Raw genomic sequence first — 18733 nt, 5'->3', positions numbered from 1 at the left:
CGCAGTGGGACTGAACCCGGAACCATGTGGTTGGCTAGCAAGCTACTTACCACACAGCCACTCCTGCGCCTTAAATACATAAAATATCAAATATATTCAATTTATAGTTTAAAAACACAGAGCAAACACATAGGCGTGGCAGTATTTACATCAGCTTTCCCAATCTCACTGGATTTGTGAATGCACTGCTTTTTTCTTCTCTCTAAATGGTAATAATAAAAAAACAAAGAAAAATCCTACCTAAACCTGACCTTTTTCTATCAACCTGCCACAAAAATGCTTTGCTTGTCTGTGAGACTTAATATTTTCAGACCAATCCTAATTACTTCTTTCCAGATTTTTCTTAGTTGGTGCACTTCTGCAGCATGTAATTTCTGACACTAACTTATGATATTTCTTCATCCTGTACAACACCCATCTGCATTGTGTCTCCAATCTGATGCAGTAATCTCTTTGGTATACTTGGTCAATGTCTTAAATTGCCTACCATTTTCTCTGGTTGCTTTTTCTTTCATTAAAACTTCACATCCAACACAGCTTTCTGTTGAAATACACTGCTTTTTATTTGAATTAATTTTGAAAATTATGAAGAGTTTAGTAATATAACTGTCATTAATCGAAATCGATCAACATCAATGGAATTTGTAGTTTGTGGTACCAGTGCCGGTGACACATAAGAGAACCATCCGAACATGGCCGTAGTCAGCACTGCATCGACTGGCCTCCGTGCTGGTGGCACGTAACAAACACCATCCGATTGTGGCCGTGCCAGCCTCGCCTGCCCTCCGTGCCGGTGACATGTAAAAAGCACCATCCGAGCGTGGCCATTCGCCAGCCTCGTCTGGCACCTGTGTCGGTGACACATAAAAAGCACCCACTACACTCATGGAGTGGTTGGCGTTAGGAAGGGCATCCAGCTGTAGAAACACCGCCAGACCTGACTGGCCTGGTGCAGCCTTCGGGCTTCCCAGACCCCAGTTGAACCGTCCAACCCATGCTAGCATGGAAAGCGGACGCTAAACGATGAGGATGATGATGTTTGGAACATAAATTAGCAAGAAATTTTGATGGAACATTTTAATTTAACCCTTTTATTACATATTTCTGTTAAAAGACACTGCTGACACATTCCTTCATACCCAGCAAAATAAGCTGTGAGTTTTCATATAATAATAATAATAATAACAAAAAAATAATAATAGCTAACAAGGAATATATTCATAGACACAATGGAGTTGCGAGATCCAGGCTAATCGACCAGACAGTCATTAAAGACGGAAGAAAATACTTGTAGACTGAGTGTCCCCAGTGATAAAAATATATCTATAAAGGAATTTGAGAAATTAAGAAATATAAGGACCTGGAATTGTTAAAATACACTGCTGCTGTTTCAGTTAATATTGCAAATAATGAAAGAAGAATTTAGTGGAATAACTGTCACTATTAAACAAATGTTTGGAACATAATCTTTATATATAAAACTAAAGTTGTGTGTGTGTGTGTCTGTCTACTCCGATTTAGATTCCTAACTACTCCCACATTTTGCGGTGTAGTTTAACCAAAAGCGGGTATCTTATAGTCGTGATTCATATCGAGCCCTTCTGGGTATTAGCGCACGTCTACGATGAGTCTACGATTTAAAAAAAAAATTTACCATAATTTTTCCGCATTTTTAATGTAACTCTCTAAAAATGCTTATATACTTATTTCCCTTACAAACCCGAGCAACGCCGGGCGATACTGCTAGTTTAACATAGAATTCTGATGGACAGTTCTAATTTAGACAACTTTAAAACAAAGTTTGTATCCTAGCACGAAGGGTGGTCTTGTGGCTTGGTAGCAAAAGGTTTTAATGTCATTCTTTAATGCTACAAGTTTATCTTCACTCGTTACCTGTTTCACTGCCATATAATGTATTTCTTATATAAATGATCAAGCATACTTCAGTTAATTAATGTTTAACTACTTCATTCTGTCTCTTCAGTCAGTGATAATTAACAAGCAATGTGGTTATGATATGATGAAAACAGAACATGTAAGTATTTTTCCTTTGTTTTTGATTTCATATACTAGCTTTGCAGTTAAATTAGAGGTAATTTGGCCAGTGCTGTAGAACGTAAATAAAGTTTACCCCCAAAAGCAGCCATTTCACTTTAAATGCATTAACTTCCTTGAGTAAGGCCCGAAGAGAAAATTCACCTAATTGAAGTCAATAGGGTTAATTAGTCATTGATTTAGAATATTTCAACTGAAAATATCATCATTATAGCCACCACCATCACAACCACTTTTACTCGTATGTGAAATAAATACTGTATTTTCTTGTAGTTCTTGAAATAAGTATTGTTAGAAGAAGCTTGGTTAGGAGAAAGTGGTGGTGGTGGTGGGGGGGTATTTTCTGTATCCATCTCTCTGTTGACTAAGGCAAGTAGAGTTATATCCCTTGTTTAAGAAAAAAAACCTTGCTAAAACATTTCAATAGTTCTTGGTCAATAGTGGAGTGCAGTGCCAGATCATGTTGTTCAACTGATTGACTATAATCTTTGTTGTAGCTGTACAATAAATAAATTAAATATGTCAAAAAAATAAAATACAAAACAAAATACAAGCACAATGTGAATTCAGAGCAAAATTGTTTCCTTTTAACTTCATAAGCTTCAAACTCCATCTATATATACAGGGTGCGATGGGTAAATTGTCACCATTTTATATTTTCAATTTTGCTCATGTGCATTGTTTGTTTTTGATTTTGCCAACTACACAGTATAGTAGGGTCAGTTGGGCACCTTCTGTGAGAAAAACAGCACCATGATGCAGAATCACTCTGTCAGAAATTTGGAAATGACATGCTGTACTGCTTGTCATTCATATCGGAAGCTCCATTATGAACAGATGGTGAACACACAGAACCACTGTGTACCAAGAGTGATAAAAATCAAACACTAGTGATGGCAACATTTTGCCTCCATTCATCTTCCCACATGGCCTCAGACTCAACATGGAGGCCTACATCAAGTGCCTGGAGGAGATAATGCTGCCCGTGGTCCAGAGGGTGGCTGCTGGAAGACTCCAGTGTCTTGCAATAGGACTCTACACCATGCCCCACAAGCAGGAGAACCCAGTCATGGCCATCAGACAATTTCTATGACCACATCACCCCTAACGTCTGGCCACCTAACTCCCCAGATTATTATGCTGTGTGAAAGACCAATAAAACCCCTTCTAACACCAAAGATGAACAGAAAGCATGGATTATGGCAGCATTCACCAGCTTAACCCTTTAGTGTTTGCATTATTCTGCCAAAATTAATCCTTTTTTATCCACATTGCCTTTAACTAATCAGGCATTAATCTTGGTGCTATGAGATTTTGATGAGGTAGTTGTTAATTTTCAAAACGATATTGTAGGGTTGGTGTGAGAGACCAGATCTGGCCAGTCCGAGCATAAAACAGGCAGAATACTTTTGGCCGGATATGGCCAGTTTAAATGCTAAAGGGTTAAACAAGAAGACTGTCCAGAAGAGTTGCAGGAGATTCCAAAGTGTTCGGAGGCTGTGGTTGAAGCCAATGGCAATTTTATTGAATAAATTTACTCTTTAGTATTTCAAGATATTTTTTATGTAATTTTGGTAAACATATCTGTTAAAATGATATGTCAATGTTATTTTCATTTTTGCGTAATTTAAACAATATATTCATTACACCCTGTATATATATATGTGTGTGTGTGTGTTATTAAAGTTCTTTAGATAGAATTGGTAAGCTGGTGATAGGAGTCTGTATTGTTAGCATGTACATGAAAATAGAAGCAGTATTCATTGCTCTGTTTTTCACTCCAAAGCACAGAAACATACACTGCTTTTGTATTTGGTTCTAGTCTCTGATTTCTTCTAATTGAAGACTGTGACATTACTTCATTGTGTTGAATATAAACTGAAGAAATTTCTATAATGACTCTATGTAGTCATATAAGGTGCATGCTGCATTCCCTCATATTTTCTCCATTTCTTTCCCTCAAAAGTTTTCTCTCAAAGCACTACTTCAGGTAATGGATTTAGTAATAGTGAAGCAAATTGATCTCAGTACATAGCTGATATTTATCTTTTAGAGAGTGTGGCAGCTTGGGCAAGTGTATTCTGATACCAATGCCTTGTGAGTGCAATTCTATTGGTGGCAAAACATCTTTGGCCAAGGGGAAAATATTGCCTTGTTTGGTAACAAGAAGAGCATTCCGCTATTGAAAACCTGCCTCAGTAAACTCTGTCTAACCCATGTAAGCATGGAAAAGTGGACGTTAAAATGATGATGAGATGGTTTAGCTGAAGATAATGTTGTTTGTTGGCATTCCTTGTCAAAACAAAAAAACAATATTCTAGCTCTGTGCTTTTTAAAGTAAGTGGGGCAAGTGTCTTCTGCTATAGCCCCGGGCCGACCAATGCCTTGTGAGTGGATTTGGTAGACGGAAACTGAAAGAAGCCTGTCGTATATATGTATATATATATATATGTGTGTGTGTGTGTGTGTGTGTGTGTGTGTGTATGTCTGTGTTTGTCCCCCTAGCATTGCTTGACAACCGATGCTGGTGTGTTTCCATCCCCGTCACTTAGCGGTTCGGCAAAAAGAGACCGATAGAATAAGTACTGGGCTTACAAAGAATAAGTCCCGGTGTCGATTTGCTCGACTAAAGGTGGTGCTCCAGCATGGCTGCAGTCAAATGACTGAAACAAGTAAAAGAGTATACCTGAAAAATAGGTAAATGTTAGTGATAGGAAGAGTGTCTGGCCAGTATAGAAAAACCGATGTAAGACAAACAAATGTGTGTATATGTCACTGCATGTCTTTGCATTGATACCACTTGCACAGTGATGTCATTGTTTGTGTCTAATTTAAACAAAAAAAGTCCTGGCAGCTCAAGGGGTTCAATATATGAATACATGGAATAAAATACTTAGCTTAGAAATAAATGGTTAGCGTAAGGAAGTGCACCATGCTAATAGATATTGTCTCAAGCAGTCTCATCTAGCCCATGCTTGCAAGGAAAAAGCAGAAGTAAAAACCACGATGATGATGATGCATCTGAGACGATTATTTGCCGACTTACAGTCACAGTTTTTAGATTCTAGGGTGGGATTTGAGGGAGATTTGGCCGTTATTTCTTGCAAGTCCAGTAACCATGTAAACATTCTCTCATTAATTTGTGTTACAGAGGTGATGCTGATAAACAGAACAGCAACTCCAGAAGAACGGAAACTATTGTTGTAGTAGAGTTAAAGAGTGGACACAATTCAGCCGAGATTGTTAATAATTTTGTATCCATTTTGCTTTGCCTGTTTAATTTTTATGTTTTTCCATTTTTTTGTAGGAGATTGATAAAGATCGAATAATTTGGACTTTGGGTTGTATCCCAGCTGGTGAACAATGGTTAGAAGCTAACCTCATTCCTGTAGCAGGAGTACTTGTAGGCATTGCATTATTACAGGTAAAGGAGAAAGTTTTTCAACTTCATCAAACAATTGATTTATGGTGTTCATCTAGTTTTTGGTACTCTTTCAGTTAAATTACTCATTCATTTTTTGTTACTTATTCAATTCAGTTACTCAGTTTTGGTATTCTCCCACTTTGATTACTCCTTCAGTTTGCTTATCCAGCCAGTTTATTACCTGGTTTTTGTCACACACCCCAGTTTGAGTATGTATCTGGTTTGGGTATTCACTCAGTTTTGGTACTCGTTCCTTCCTCATATCTCTTATTACTGTTTCTTATGATGATAACATTAAGATATTGGTTAATTAGTTAGATACCCAATCAGCTTCTGAAGTTAGCAGTAGTATTAATGGTGTTCATTGAAGTCTAGTCAATCAATAATAAGAAGCAACTGTTACTCTCTTACTAAATTCACCTTGTCTGACCTCACTGTGGACATTATCACCAGCATCTATAGGTGTGCAATAATAGACTGGGTAGTAGAGAGTGCAGCGCACTGTCATCCTGCATCTCATATCATTCATCACTATTTCTTAGTGTGTAGTTATCATCCTACTCAGTAGAGGAATAATATATCTAGAAGAACAAGTCTGTAAGATTGGCTTAGTTATTTGTCTGATTACCTTTGCATATAGGCGCAGGAGTGGCTGTGTGGTAAGTAGCTTGCTAACCAACCACACAGTTCCGGGTTCAGTCCCACTGCATGGCATCTTGGGCAAGTGTCTTCTGCTATAGCCCCGGGCCGACCAATGCCTTGTGAGTGGATTTGGTAGACGGAAACTGAAAGAAGCCTGTCGTATATATGTATATATATATATGCGTACATGTGTGTGTATGTCTGTGTTTGTCCCCCTAGCATTGCTTGACAACCGATGCTGGTGTGTTTACGTCCCCGTCACTTAGCGGTTTGGCAAAAGAGACCGATAGAATAAGTACTGGGCTTACAAAGAATAAGTCCCGGGGTCGATTTGCTCAACTAAAAAGGCGGTGCTGCAGCATGGCCGCAGTCAAATGACTGAAACAAGTAAAAGAAAAGAATAAAGAAAAGAATATGCTATCCGTTTCGTCAATCAGAAATATATCTACAGCAAGTCATCTTGTTAGTGTTCGTTTTCGAAAACGAGGCAATTTCTACTCTTCTCCTCTGGAAGCCATCTACTCACAATACCAGAGGGCGCACACTCTCCTACCCTGATCTAATCTCCAGGGATACAGGCATCCAGCAACAGGACCTCCATAATGCTATGATGGACCGTGAAGTCTGGCGTAGCATGGTAAATTCCATTGTCTCGACCACGGTCGAACAATGATGATGATATTGGTGTTCTCTCTCTCTCTCCCCTATATTTCTACAGCTGTATTTGAATGAATATGTGTATGACCACCACCATGTGATAGACCAGGCTATCAAATGTTACACATTGCTTGTCACAATGCAATTTTGCATTGTTTTAGCCTTCAAATGGTGCTACTCTGCTGGCTAGGCAAGCAGGTCAACATTCCCCTCTGATCAAAAGAAGGACTGGAGCTACTTGAAATGAAGTGTTTTGCTCAAGAACACAACTTGGTGCCTGGTCAAGGAATCAAACCAATGATCTAGCAATCTGGAAACCTGTATTTGCTTGTTCTATTGTGCACCTTAACCCTTTAAAATTCAGATTACTCAATCAAATGTATTGCTTTTTTATTCACCTTGTTTTGACTTAATCAGGTATTATCTCGTAGCTTCAAGATTTCAGTGATGTGTTTGTTTATCTCTAGAATTACATTGTAGAGTAGGTGTGAGAGGCTGGATCTGGCCAGTTTCAATATAAAACAGGTAGAAATATTTGAGCCAGATATGACTGGTTTAAATGTTAAAAGGTTAACTGCAACATAAAATATCTGGCAATTGAACTTGCTGGCAATAGCAGAAGACACCTGCCCAAGGTGCCACGCAGTGGGACTTGAACCCGGAACCATGTGGTTGGTAAGCAAGCTACTTACCACACAGCCACTCCTGCACCTCATGTTTATTTCACTCTAACAAATCCTTGTGTTCATCACCATCATCATTTAACATCTGTTTTTCCATACTGGCATGGGTTGGACAGTTAGGTTAGAGCTGGAGGGTTGCACTAGGTTCTTCCAGTCATTTGTTTTGGTTTGGTTTCTATGGCTGGATGCCCTTCCTAACACCAACCACTTTACAAGATGTACTGGATGCTTTTTTATGTGGCACCAGCAGATCATTGAGCTTATTGGAGTTATCTTTTGTTTTAGACACCCACCTTTAGAAGGAGTTTTTTTATCTACAAATTGTAAGGATAATCTCAAATTCAGTTTGTCATCTATACAAAATGGCTACATCTCTTTGTCTCTTTACACTTTTTTTTTTGTATGCTTATAGACAACACCATTTCTTTTAAAAGTATTGTGAGCACCCTATTTGTGATGCTTCTCTCATTTGAAAGAATCTCAGGTTTTGGAGTTTTACAGGTAAAAAATTATCAGCTGTATTAACCTTTTAACATTCAAATTATTTTACGGAGATGTACTTGCATAGCAAGTGATTTGATCTGAGATCGTGTGCTGAAACGAAAACAATTGCAGCGTGGAAGGTGTTTGTAAGCCATTTAAGAAACACATAAAAGCCGTTCGATTCACTTCAACATTTAAGTTTAATTTGTCAAAATATTTTCGTTGCTAAAATCCGCAACCTGTTCACTGACAAAAATCCGTGCTGCATGGCTTACAAACACCTTCCACGCTGCAATTGTATTCAAATTATTCCTTCAATGTAATGCTTATTTACTCATATTGTTTTGAATTAATCATGCATTACCTCATAGCTTGGAGAATTTGACAATGTGATTGTTTATTTTTACAATGACAAAGTAGAGGGTAAGTGTAAGAGGTCAAATCCGGCTGGTTTGAACATAAAAAGGAAAAATATTTGTGCCTGATGTGGCTGGTTAAATACTAAAGGGTTAAGTTCCAAATTCTATTCTATTCTCAGTTTCCTATAATTTTCTTGAAATTGTAATTATTATCTCTCATGTCTAATTTTTCCATTTTCTTTTTTAGATTCTTGGTATTTGTTTTGCACAGAACTTACGAAGTGATATCCAAGCACAACGAACATTATGGTACTATACCTTCTGAGTAATGTTGACTTACAGCTCTTAGTTGTCTGTTCCTCAAAAATGTAAGAACCTCTGTGAGAATAATTGGTATGAGTGTGTTGATATCTCTAGGAAAGTTAATCTGCTCTGTTTCACATGCATACGACTACACACACACACACATGCCTGTGAGTATGTGTGTGAATGCTGATGTGAATGTAGACATTCCAAAATTTTACTTGTCACTGATTCAGTTAAGCATTGATCAGATGATTATGTTTCTTGTTCACATTGCAACTGGCTGCTTTGTGCTTCAGAAGGCCATCAGAATAAAAGACCCATCCTTTTTTTTTTTTTTTTGTAACACATGCAAGGTCCCTATACAAGCATTCAAAAATGGACATTAACCCTTTCGTTACTGTATTTATTTTGAGGTGCTCTGTGTTTCTTCCAATTATTTTAAATATAACAAAGAATTTAGTAAAATAACATCATTATCATTGAGCTAGTGTTAGGAACATAAATTGTGACCAAAATTTGGTGGAAGATTTGAATTCAAAACTTATGAAAACAAGACATTTATACTAAAGAGCCACAGCCGGTTTCAGCCGGGTTGGTAACGAAAGGGTTAAACAAAATACTTCTATTTATTAAATGTAAGGGTTTTTTTTTTAATATTTCATAGCTTTTTAGAGGTTCAAAGCCAGTGATTGATTTGATGACAAGGAAAATGACATCTGTGTCACTGCTTGTAGCTTGTAGCTGAGTGTAGCACAAACAAGTGCAGGTGTGGCTGTGTGGCAAGAAGCTTGCTTCCCAACTACATGGTTGCGGGTTCAGTCCCACTGTGTGGTACCTTGGGTATGTGTCTTCTACTATAGTCTTGGGCCAATCAAAGCCTTGTAAGTTGATTTGGTAGATGGAAACTGAAAGAAGCCCTTTGTATATATATATACTCAAAATAAGCAACAAGAATGACTCCGGTAATTTGGTACGATTGTTTCGTACTACATCATTTTATTAAATGTTGTAAGTATTACAACAGATTTAAGATGCTGAGTACTCATCAGCCAATTATAGAGGTTTTCCATTAATACAAAAATTTTCAAATCAAGTGGCAACATTATAGAGAAGGTAGATATATATACAAAGATGTGGATTTAAATTTTTAAGAACATATGAGGTAGTGAAGTCCTTCCACTGACTGACTAAGATTTTATATTTATATATATATATATATATATATTATATATATATATTTTCTGACCAGGCTATCAGATGTTGTTACACATCGCTGGTCACAATGCGCTTCACATTGTTTTAGCCTTCAAATGACGCCACCCCGCTGGCTAAGCGAGCAGGCCAACAGAAGAAAGCATGAGAGAAAGTTGTGGCGAAAGAGTACAGCAGGGATCGCCACCACCTCCTGCCGGAGCCTCGTGGAGAATTAGGTGTTTTCGCTCAATAAACTCTCACAACGCCTGGTCTGGGAGTCGAAACCGCGATCCTACGACCGCGAATCAGCTGCCCTAACCTCTGGGCCATTGCGCCTCCACACATGTGTCTGTGTGTGTGTGTGTGTGTCTGTTTGTCCCCCCCACCATTACTTGACAACCAGTGTTGGTGTGTTTACATCCCTGTAACTTAGCAGTTCAGCAAAAGAGACCAATAGAATAAGTACCAGGCTTACAAAGAATAAGTCCTGAGGTAGATTCTACGACTAAAAGAAAAGCCTCTATGGTAGTGCTCCAGCATGGCTGCAGCCAAATGTCTGAAACAAGTTAAAGAATAAAATGTTAAACAAACACACAAACATACATGTGTACCCCATCAACCACAAACAATGGATTTTATTTCTGTTTGTTCACCAAATCCACTCGCATGGCTTTGGTTGGCCTAGAGGTATGGTAGAAGACACTTGCCAGGGTGCCTTTCTGTAGGATTGAACTCAGAGCCATGTGGTTGCTAAGTGAAGATCTTAACTAAATATCCATGCTTATGCCAGTGTGTGTGTGTGTGTGTGAGAGGAAAGAGTTTCTGCATGTATGTATGTTTATGAATGTACATATATGTATGTACATGTATGCATCTACACATATTGTATGTGTGTGTGTATATATATATATATATATATATTTAAAGAGTTCTGGACCCTCCAAGCAATAATCTGCTCATCTATTGTATGCTTATACTAACATCAGTTTACTCACCCATTTGAGATTTTGTATATTTATATATGTGTATATATATATATATATATATATATATATATATATCATCATCATCATCATCATCGTTTAACGTCCGCTTTCCATGCTAGCATGGGTTGGACGGTTCAACTGGGGTCTGGCAAGCTCGAAATCTGCACCAGGCCAGTCAGATCTGGCAGTGTTTCTACAGCTGGATGCCCTTCCTAACGCCAACCACTAGATATATATATTTATATATATATATCACGTGATCACCCAGTCCATCAGATGTAGTTACACATCGCTGGTCACAATGCGTTTGCATTGTTTTAGCCTTTGAATGATGCCACCCCGCTGGCTAAGCGAGCAGGCCAACAGAAGAAAGACAGAAAGAGTGGTGAAAGAGTACAGTAGGGATCGCCACCCCCTGCCGGAGACTCGTGGAGCTTTTAGGTGTTTTCGCTCAATAAACACACACAACGCCTCGTCTGGGAAGCAAAACTGCGATCCTACGACTGCAGGTCCGCTGCCCTAACCACTGGGCCATTGCGCCCCCATATGTGTGTATATATATATATACAGAGAGAGAGAGAGGGTGGGTTAAAAGTCATGCATTAAAACATATGCTGGGTGAAATGCTTAGTGGTATTTCATCTGTCTCTATGTTCTGAGTTCAAATTCCGTTGTGGTCGACTTTGCCTTTCATGCATTTGGGGTCGATAAAAAATAAGTACTAATTGAGCACTGGGCTCAGTGTAAGTGACTAGTCCCCTCTTCCAAAATCTCAGGTCTTATGCTTATATTAGAAAAGATTACTATTATTATTATTATATAATGCAGTGTATTTATTTCATTATTGCCCACAGGGGGCTAAACATAGAGGGGACAAACATGGACAGACAAAGGGATTACATTGACCCCAGTGCATAACTGGTACTTATTTAATCGACCCCCCCTCCCCCAAAGGATGAAAGGCAGAGTCGACCTCAGCAGAACTCAATGTTACAACAGATGAAATACTATGAAGCATTTCGCCCAGCATGCTAATGATTCTGCCAGCTTGCCACCCTATATATTTATATTAAATGAGTTTTAATCTTGGGTTGTGACTTTTGGGTCCACCCTGTATATTATGCAGAAGACAAAGGCAAGTAGGCTTAATGCATATATTTGGTATGGAATACAAAATGCATGGTATGGAAAAAGAAATGAGATGTCCACGGCTATGATCTCACTTGGCTTGCTAGGTCTTCTCAAGCACAGCATATCTCCAAAGGTCTCGGTCATTTGTCATTGCCTACTGTTCGAAGGTCGTGCTTCCACCACCTCTTCCCATGTCTTCCTGGGTCTACCTCTTCTACAGGTTCCCTCTGCTGTTAGGGTGTGACACTTCTTCACACAGCTGTCCTCATCCATACACAACACATGACCATACCAGTGCAGTTGTTTCTCTTGCACACCACATCTGATACATTTACCTTTAAATATATATCATCATCATCATTATCATCATCATCATTTAACGTCCGCTTTCCATGCTAGCATGGGTTATATATATATTTTTGTATTTCGGGATGGTCAATTTTTTTTTTTGCCAAATATACACACGCATTATATATTTGTTCTCCACGGTCTGTCTATTGCTCTGTGTGTTGCCTCTGTGATCTGTGTAAGTGTCTTGTCAGTTCTATGCACCGATAATACCTTAACCTCTATGTTCTGCTTGAACATGTTGGTAGAGCACTGACAGGCCTTTCTCTTCTTTGAGCTCTCACCAATGGTCACCTATATGCTCCCCTATGCTACATGCAGTCTCTCCAATGTAAGTAATTGTCATGTTTCTGCACCATCCCTTAGTACATTGTAAGCTATACACTATATTCCTAACCTTACAGTTAACCCGTGGGTTCATCCTACATACAATACATGGGTTAACAGTAAGGTTAGGAATATAGTGTATAGCTTACAATGTACTGAGGGATGGTGCAGAAACATGACAAACCAATTACATTGGAGAGACTGCATGCAACATAGGGGAGCATATAGGGGAACATTGGTGATGGCTCAAAGAAGAGAAAGACTTGATTAACAGCATAAATTAATAGCTATTTCTTTACTACCCACAAGGGGCTAAACACAGAGAGGACAAACAAGGACAGACAAACGGATTAAGTCGATTATATTGACCCCAGTGCGTAACTGGTACTTATTTAACCCTTTAGCATTTAAACCGGCCATATCCAGCCAAAAGTATTCTGCCTGTTTTATGTTCAAACTGGCCAGATCTGGTCTCTCACACCAACCCTACAATATCGTTTTAAAAATTAACAGTTACCTCATCAAAATCTCATAGCTACAAGATAATGCATGATTAGTTCAAAACAATGTGGATAAAAAAGCATTAATTTTGGTAGAATAATGTGAACACTAAAGGGTTAATCGACCTCCGAAAGGATGAAAGGCAAAGTTGACCTCGGCAGGATTTGAACACCGAACATAGCGGCAGACGAAATATTGCTAAGCATTTCGCCCGGCGTGCTAACGTTTCTGCCAGCTCGCCGCCCTTATTAGCATGAATGGAACAATAACACCCACCACCACACCACACAATGATGACTAAAGACAAAAGGGAGGAGAAGAGAGAGGGAAAAAATAAAACAGATACAAACAGGATAATACACACACAATAGACATATGTGCACCTACCTGTGATAAATATAAGAAATAGAGATAGATAAAAAAATAAGTAAAAAAAAAAATCAGGAGTGGCTGTGTGGTAAGTACCTTGCTTACCAACCACATGGTTCCGGGTTCAGTCCCACTGCGTGGCATCTTGGGCGAGTGTCTTCTGCTATAGCCCCGGGCCGACCAATGCCTTGTGAGTGGATTTGGTAGACGGAAACTGAAAGAAGCCTGTCGTAATATGTATATATATATATAATATATATATATATATATATATATATATATGTATGTGTGAGTATATGTTTGTGTGTCTGTGTTTGTCCCCCTCGCATTGCTTGACAACTGATGCTGGTGTGTTTACGTCCCCGTCACTTAGCAGTTCGGCAAAAGAGACCGATAGAATAAGTACTGGGCTTACAAAGAATAAGTCCTGGGGTCAATTTGCTCGACTAAAGGCGGTGCTCCAGCATGGCCGCAGTCAAATGACTGAAACAAGTAAAAGAGTAAAGAGTAAAAGAGTATAAAGGGCACAGATACAAACAACATAGGAAGCGAACCCATATACACTCACAAACAAACATACAGTAACCTCACAGACAGCTGCAACAGTATCAGCAATACAACTAACAACAACAACAGCAGTAAATACGATGGCAACAACAACAACTATACCATGATGGCAGCAGCATGGGCAAACACAGAGAAAAACAGGAACTGTACCAAATTTCGGGTCCTAGGACAGCAGCAGTGACAACGGCAGAGGGAATGGAGCTGAGGGGAAGGTCATAGTGCTATGAAGAGCAATGACTCAACCCATATAAACACACACACACAAATGCATGCACATATAAGGATACACATCATAGAAGAACAGAATGAAATAAGTGGAGTAAGAGTACACATGGAAACAGAAAGGGTCGCGGAAGAGGCCGCAGATGTGTGACAAAAGATTTTTTGGACAATGGACATGAGTTAAAATGAGAACAATAAGAGGCCGCAGATGTGTGACAAAAGATTTTTTGGACAATGGACATGAGTTAGAATAAGAACAGTAATAAATGAGTGAGGAACAAATATATAGAGCATATATTTATTTGCAAAAAAGAAAAAGTAAAAAAAAAAATGACCATCCTGAAATACAACAATATCTGTTTCAACACACGATTTCACATCAGGAATCTTACAACATAAATTGATAAACGTAAATATATATATATATACAAATGAATGAAAGAATGGAGTTGAACGACGATTTAACAAAATTCCTTTATTCTCGACATATGTTTCGAAGGCTGCATATTCCTATCGCTATGGGCTCCATGTGGGCAGTCATCTAAAAGTTTTTTTCATCTTGATGCTGACATAAGTTCCTTGTTTTTCCTGATGAGAAGGCTGCATAATGCACCCCTTATTCCTTCGAAATTAGGAATATGCAGCCTTCGAAACATATGTCGAGAATAAAGGAATTTTGTTAAATCGTCGTTCAACTCCATTCTTTCATTTATTTGTATTATAAAAACACACAAATTTCCACACGAAAGCACGTGATCTCTGCCCTTGGCATGTAGCTTCAACCGTGTTTTTCTGACGTGAATTTGCTACCCAGGTATCGGTTAACCGAATTATCCATAATAAGATAATTCATTCAACTATATATATATATATCATCATCATCATTGTTTAACGTCCGCTTTCCATGCGAGCATGGGTTGGACAATTTGACTGAGGTCTGGCGAACCAGATGGCTGCACCAGACTCCAATCTGATCTGGTGCAGCCAGCTGGTTCGCCAGACCTCAGTCAAATCGTATATTCATATTTGTATGTGTGGGGCTATATAATATGTATGCACATACATATATACTCATTTATCTATGTATGTACACACATACATGTATGTATGTATGTATGTATCTACACTCCCACACACACATTTATCTATGTATGTATGCACACACATATGTATATTCATATTGAATATTCACTTATGAAGCTTCCTTTTTTCTTCTCTTTCCAGATTCCCGGGAATATTCTATGCACAGAAATATTGCTGATAAACTGTTTGTGTGAGTGCATGTGCGTGTGTATGTGTGCATGCATGTCTGCATGTGTGTAATGCTGTAAAGGCAGTCGTTTGGAATCACAGCATTATGAAGGGATAGCATTGAGAGCCTACGTTCATATACATACATATATATATATATATATACATATATATATATATGTATATATATATATATGTATATATATATATGTATATATATATATATATATATATGTGTATATATATATATATATATGTATGTATATATGAATTACAGGGTTGTATGTTCATGGTTACAAAAAGACGTATAGACCCTTCTACAAGGAACAGTTTGTTGTTTATTTTTCTCTTCATTTATCAAGGACAGTTATACAGCTATGACCAAACACCATGACAATGATATCCTCTCTCCCTCTCAGATTCTACATGTATTTGTCTTTATTTATTGTTATCATTACCATTCATTTTATTTTCTTTAAAACGACAGGATGGAGGTGACAGAATCTTTGGAACGCTGGGCAAATATGCCTTGCAGTTTTTAGTCATGTCCCGCTTTTACACATTCAGAGTTCAAATCCTGCTGAGGTCACCTTTGTTTATCATCCTTCTAAGGTGGGGAGGGGGGGAGTGGATTGATTAAATAAAGTACCAGTCATGTACTTGGGGGCGATGGGTTCAATGTAATCGACCTTGCCCTCTTCCCTCCTCCTCTCTTGCTCCACGTGTGGCCTTGTGCCTATCGAAATTTTTTTTTTTTTTTTTGCAAAGACCATGACAAAATAGGACCATTGAAAATATAGTACATATTAGCAACATTCCACTGGTATTATGAATTTACACACACACACACACACATTACATACATTCCCACATGCATATATGAAGGTTAGGCAATAGAGGAAGAAAGAGGGTGAAATATCGAAAAAACTTAGGTGCATTTGTAAATAATTCTCCATACCATCAAGTTAATGAATACAGGTGTTAAAAAAAACATTTTTTGTTGCTTTTTTTTTTTTCATAAAAGACCCCATTCATCCATTTCATTAATACATGAAAGCAAGTACTTAGGATGAAGGTAAAAAATAGCATCTCATTGCCACTATCCACACTACCTACTGAAACATCCGCACTACCTACTGAAAATACTATGCTTTGAAACATTTGTATTTTCTTAATTTTACATTGATGACTAAAGATTGCAGGGTCTACATCAGTTGTGAATTAATCCAAGTTCCCACTTTTTTTTTCTTCTTTTTACCTCTGATTTCACATGTTCTTAGTGTGCTTTTTCACACTCAAGAAAAATGGCCCTCCTCACATAAGTGTTACAAATGAAATCTTCAATTTCTCAGCTCCTGAAAGCATAATAACAATAATAATAACACTTCTAATTTAGGTGCAAGGCTAGCAATTTTGAGGAGGAGAGCATTAGTGGATTGTGACAACCTCTAATATTAGGCTGCTACTTTATTGACCCCCTGGTGGGGGTGAATGGCAAAGTTAACTTCAACATTATTCAAATTCAAGTTAAAAAGTAGGAAGAAATTCCCAATGCTTTTTTTTTTAATATCCTTACCATTTTGCCCTAATAATAATAATGAGTAAAACATGGGCTACAGTAAATATTCTGCTCAATACCACCACAGATTTGCTTCACTGTAACCAGTTGAGCATGTCCATGGCTGTTGATATGTGCATCTCCGATCACGAGCAGGAGCTGTGGGGGAGCATTGTAGCCATGTGTTGAGAGGAATTCTTTGTGGTCTGAATAATTCAGCCCTGGAAACATGGGTGTTTTTTATTCATCATCCTTAAGTGACCCTTATTCAGGGACCTTTTGAGCAGGATGGGCTACTCAGCCTGAAGAAAATTCTAACTAGGCCCTCACTGCAAGATCATGCACGGTTTATCCTGATATGAGGTCGTCATGTCATGCACATGTGGTTGTACCCTTATCAGACAAGTAATCATGATGAGTATATTCAGCTTTGTATATTTATACCCCAGTGTCATTTTGATGGCATGCGTTACTCTCTCACTCAGTAATGATGGACTCTCCTGTCAAAGGCATTGTATGAATGCTCAGTTTTTGCAGAACAGCCTGCACAAATACAGGTTCACAGTGTATCACACATCAGGTGTTAAAGGGACTGCAGAGCAATGTAGATGAATTGTTTTGCTTAAAACAACACACCAGCCAGTCCGGGAATTAAAACCATGATCTGGAAATCATGAGTGTAACACCCTAACTACTAGGCCATGCGTCCTCATTCAATAATGATAATATAATAATAATAATAATAATCTGTGTGTGCAGAAAGAAGTAGTATATCACCATATGTCTGTTGTCTTCTTCAATTGTTCATTAATTGGATTTGGCTGAATCAGTAGAGGATTGAACACACAAAAAAAAAAAATATACCAAATGGTATTTAGATATGAAGGCGGTGAGCTGGCAGAAACGTTAGCACGCCGGGTGAAATGCCTAGCGGTATTTCGTCTGTCGCTACGTTCTGAGTTCAAATTCCGCCGAGGTCGACTTTGCCTTTCATCCTTTCAGAGTCGATTAAATAAGTACCAGTTACGCACTGGGGTCGATATAATCGACTTAATCTGTTTGTCTGTCCTTGTTTGTTCTCTCTTGTGTGTAGCCCCTTGTGGGTAAGTAAAGAAACAGGTATTTAGATATGTTCATCTCCGTCCTGAGTTTTGATTCCAGCAGCGTTAACTTTGCCATTTATTTCTACCAGGTTCAATAAACTAAATACCACCTCCAATGAACAAATAGGAATTGAATGTTTTTTTTTTCCAGTTAACTTTACAGCCCCAGGCTCACTTGCTCCACCTGGGGATGGGGTTGGGGCTGTGGTTGATTTGTTGCAAATTATTATTGATGTTGCTCTTATACTAAATGTGGTTGTTGGAAGAATTGGCAGAAGCTGGATGACTAAATGTCTTGCAATATTTAGTTTACATTACATTATAATTTCCAGCCCTCTTGGGGTAATTTTGTTTTTTTATTTCTTTTCATCATTCTGAGCTTGATAAAATAACCAGTCAAATGCTGTGAGTGACTGAATAGATGATAACCACACCCTCAACCAATTTGGGACATGTGCTTATTTAAAATATTATTATTATTGGTATATAATTATTATTATTATAGTGCATTGACAGAATCTTTACAACATCAGAAAAAAATTATTTGTTGAATTTCCTCCTATTTGC

General features: G+C 38.2%; 1 protein-coding gene across 3 annotated transcripts in view; it reads left to right on the top strand.

The window, feature by feature from the left end:
• Positions 1-18527, top strand: part of LOC115212001 (tetraspanin-5-like) — a 181429-nt gene extending 162902 nt beyond the window's left edge. For 2 of the 3 annotated variants that reach the window (XM_029780784.2, XM_036503062.1), the window contains 5 exons: positions 1985-2035; positions 5363-5479; positions 8551-8671; positions 15479-17933; positions 18183-18527. In XM_029780784.2, the coding sequence (XP_029636644.1) occupies positions 1985-2035; positions 5363-5479; positions 8551-8628 (246 nt within the window). In that variant the 3' untranslated portion in view covers positions 8629-8671; positions 15479-17933; positions 18183-18527. The remainder of the gene's footprint in view (positions 1-1984; positions 2036-5362; positions 5480-8550; positions 8672-15478; positions 17934-18182) is intronic. The other variant, XM_029780785.2, reaches the window with a different exon arrangement.
• Positions 18528-18733: the final 206 nt, after the last annotated feature.

Source organism: Octopus sinensis, linkage group LG5, assembly GCF_006345805.1.
Source record: "Octopus sinensis linkage group LG5, ASM634580v1, whole genome shotgun sequence".
In the NCBI taxonomy this organism is placed as follows: domain Eukaryota; kingdom Metazoa; phylum Mollusca; class Cephalopoda; order Octopoda; family Octopodidae; genus Octopus; species Octopus sinensis.
This window is presented reverse-complemented; position numbering and strand designations above follow the sequence as displayed.